At 34.8% G+C, this 2351-nt stretch overlaps 1 protein-coding gene across 1 annotated transcript; it reads left to right on the plus strand.

The window, feature by feature from the left end:
• Positions 1–1351: 1351 nt before the first annotated feature.
• Positions 1352–1988, plus strand: LOTGIDRAFT_135608 (hypothetical protein; the record flags this gene model as incomplete). Its single annotated transcript, XM_009069124.1, has 2 exons — positions 1352–1558; positions 1788–1988. Coding segments are annotated over 2 exons (408 nt in total), but the record flags the coding sequence as incomplete, so codon positions are not given.
• Between the last annotated feature and the right edge of the window lie 363 nt (positions 1989–2351).

A 2351-nucleotide genomic window follows, 5' to 3' on the forward strand; every position in this document is an offset into this window, starting at 1 on the left:
ATGGCTAGATTAAGATAGACTCTTTACATCGTTGTTAGTAATTCCATGATGCTTATCTCCATGATGAAATAGATGACTATATTATCAAATATGGAAATGCTGGAATTCTTAACTATTCTGAATTCCATTCTATTGATATGTAATCCACCATCGAGCCTGTGTATTTGCAGTCCCGGCCAGAACATAAAACTAACACATTGTGAGCCTCTCATGTATCATGCGGAACTTTCTTTTTTACCTTCTTGGAATAAGATTTTTCCCTGTATCGCAGCATAATGTTGGATTCTTTTTTAAATGCAATACAATATTTGTATTACCCTCGGTGTTGTATGTCATCCGATATGGAAAAGGGGGCTTACAAAACATTTTTTTTATTATCTTTAGCCGCCCACTCTTCTGAATAAAAATATTTTCACCAACAACTCATCTCTAAATTATAATCTAACAGACGAACTAACAGCAGTCGTCTGATTTTATCTCCTCCAATAACATAGAGACAGAAATCAAAATGAAGAAAATATCAAATTTTACTTTTTCCATTTCACATATTTATCAATATTTTCCCATGGTAGAAAAAAAAAGATTATTCGTTTTTCAGATGCGTATCCCCTGGTGCATTTTGTAATCTATATTTTGTACGATACCATCATTCCGTCTGCTTATATTTGCCTATCTGTAATGGCATCGAGAATTTATTTCTGATAAGAGACTTCTGAATTCGCCAAACTATTGTAGGCTGCCCGTCTTATCGTCATATCACTTCATTTCTAGAGAAATCTGAATAAAATCGTCATTTCCTAGGTCAATCATATGCTGATTGTATTTTGGGTGTCTTGAATTGATATGAATTTTATACACAAGTAATATTGAACAATCTGACATAATAATGTTTTGGGTTGAATTTGATACAGTAGTTTATTATCGTTAAATTAAGTGTGTGGGGTTATGTTTTTGCAATTTGCATTCATAATAATTAACCAAGTTCGCAGTCTGCTATAGGAAGGTGCCATATTCATTTTATAATACAGTTTTCGATCCTGTCTATTATGCTCACATATCATTGTTCTTCACGTCTCTTAAGATTCAAACTTCATATTTTTAATATTCTTAATTCATATAATTCTATATTTCCAATTCTTCAGCATTCTCCAATATCCTTCGATGTTTTTCCTATTATAATATACAATAATTTCAATTCTCCCTATTTTATACACGTTATCTTTAGTGTTCTCCAAATTCCAATTCTTCAGTTATATATATCCTAATATTAGTATTTTATCTCTTACATGAAAATACCAAAGTTTTCCACTGAACAATCACTTCCTCTTCTATTTCATCCTTCAAGCTTTCTGTTTCTTCAGTATTCTTCGTTACGTATTCCTCTTCTTCAGTATTCTCCGTTATACGTATTCCTCTTCTTCAGTATTCTCCGTTATACGTATTCCTCTTCTTTAGTATTCTCCAATACGTATTCTTCTTCTTCAATTCTCTCCATTATGTGTTACGTATCTTCAGTTCCCTCTATCACGTATTCCTCTTCTTCAGTATTCTCTATTACGTATTCCTCATCTTCCTTACTCATTTCTCTTCTTCAATATTTTCCAAAGGACGTAAATCTCATTTCATTTCATTTCAGTATTCTCCGTTACTATTCCCCTTCTTCAATATTCTTCATTACGTATTCTTCTTCTTCCCTTCTCTCCATTACTTATTCCTTTTCTTCAATATTCTCTCCATTACTTATTCCTCTTCTTCAGTATTCTCCATTACGTATTCCTCTTCTTCAGTATTCTCCGTTATACATATTCCTCTTATTCAGTATTCTCCATTACGTATTCTATTTTTTTAATTCTGTCCACTACGTGTTACGTATCTCCAGTTCTCTCTATCACGTATTCCTCTTCTTCAGTATTCTCTATTACGTATTCCTCATCTTCCGTTCTCTTCATTACTTATTCCTTTTCTTCAATATTCTCCTAAGGACGTAAAACTCTGTTCATTTCATTTCAGTATTCTACGTTACTATTCCTCATCTTCCGTTCTCTCCATTACGCATTCCTCTTCTTCAGTTATGTCTATTACTTGTTCCTCAGGTCTCTCCATTCTTCAGTTCTCTCTCATGTTCAAGTCTGGGAGCCGCGGTGGCTCAGTAGGTTAGACGCTTGCTCGCTATCCTGAAGGTTTAGTGCAGGTAGGAGGGCCTGACATGGAAAAAGCGTATAGTCGTTCGGATGGGACAATAAACCGATGCCCCGTGTGCTACAGGCTGTGCACGTTAAAAATCCCTCGTCAGTTGGAAATCGGCACCCTGCATGGCGTTGCCCGTCTTCATTAGCCCACATGGTGCAGAA

The sequence above is a fragment of the Lottia gigantea genome (genome assembly GCF_000327385.1).
Source record: "Lottia gigantea unplaced genomic scaffold LOTGIsca_99, whole genome shotgun sequence".
Lineage (NCBI taxonomy): Eukaryota > Metazoa > Mollusca > Gastropoda > Lottiidae > Lottia > Lottia gigantea.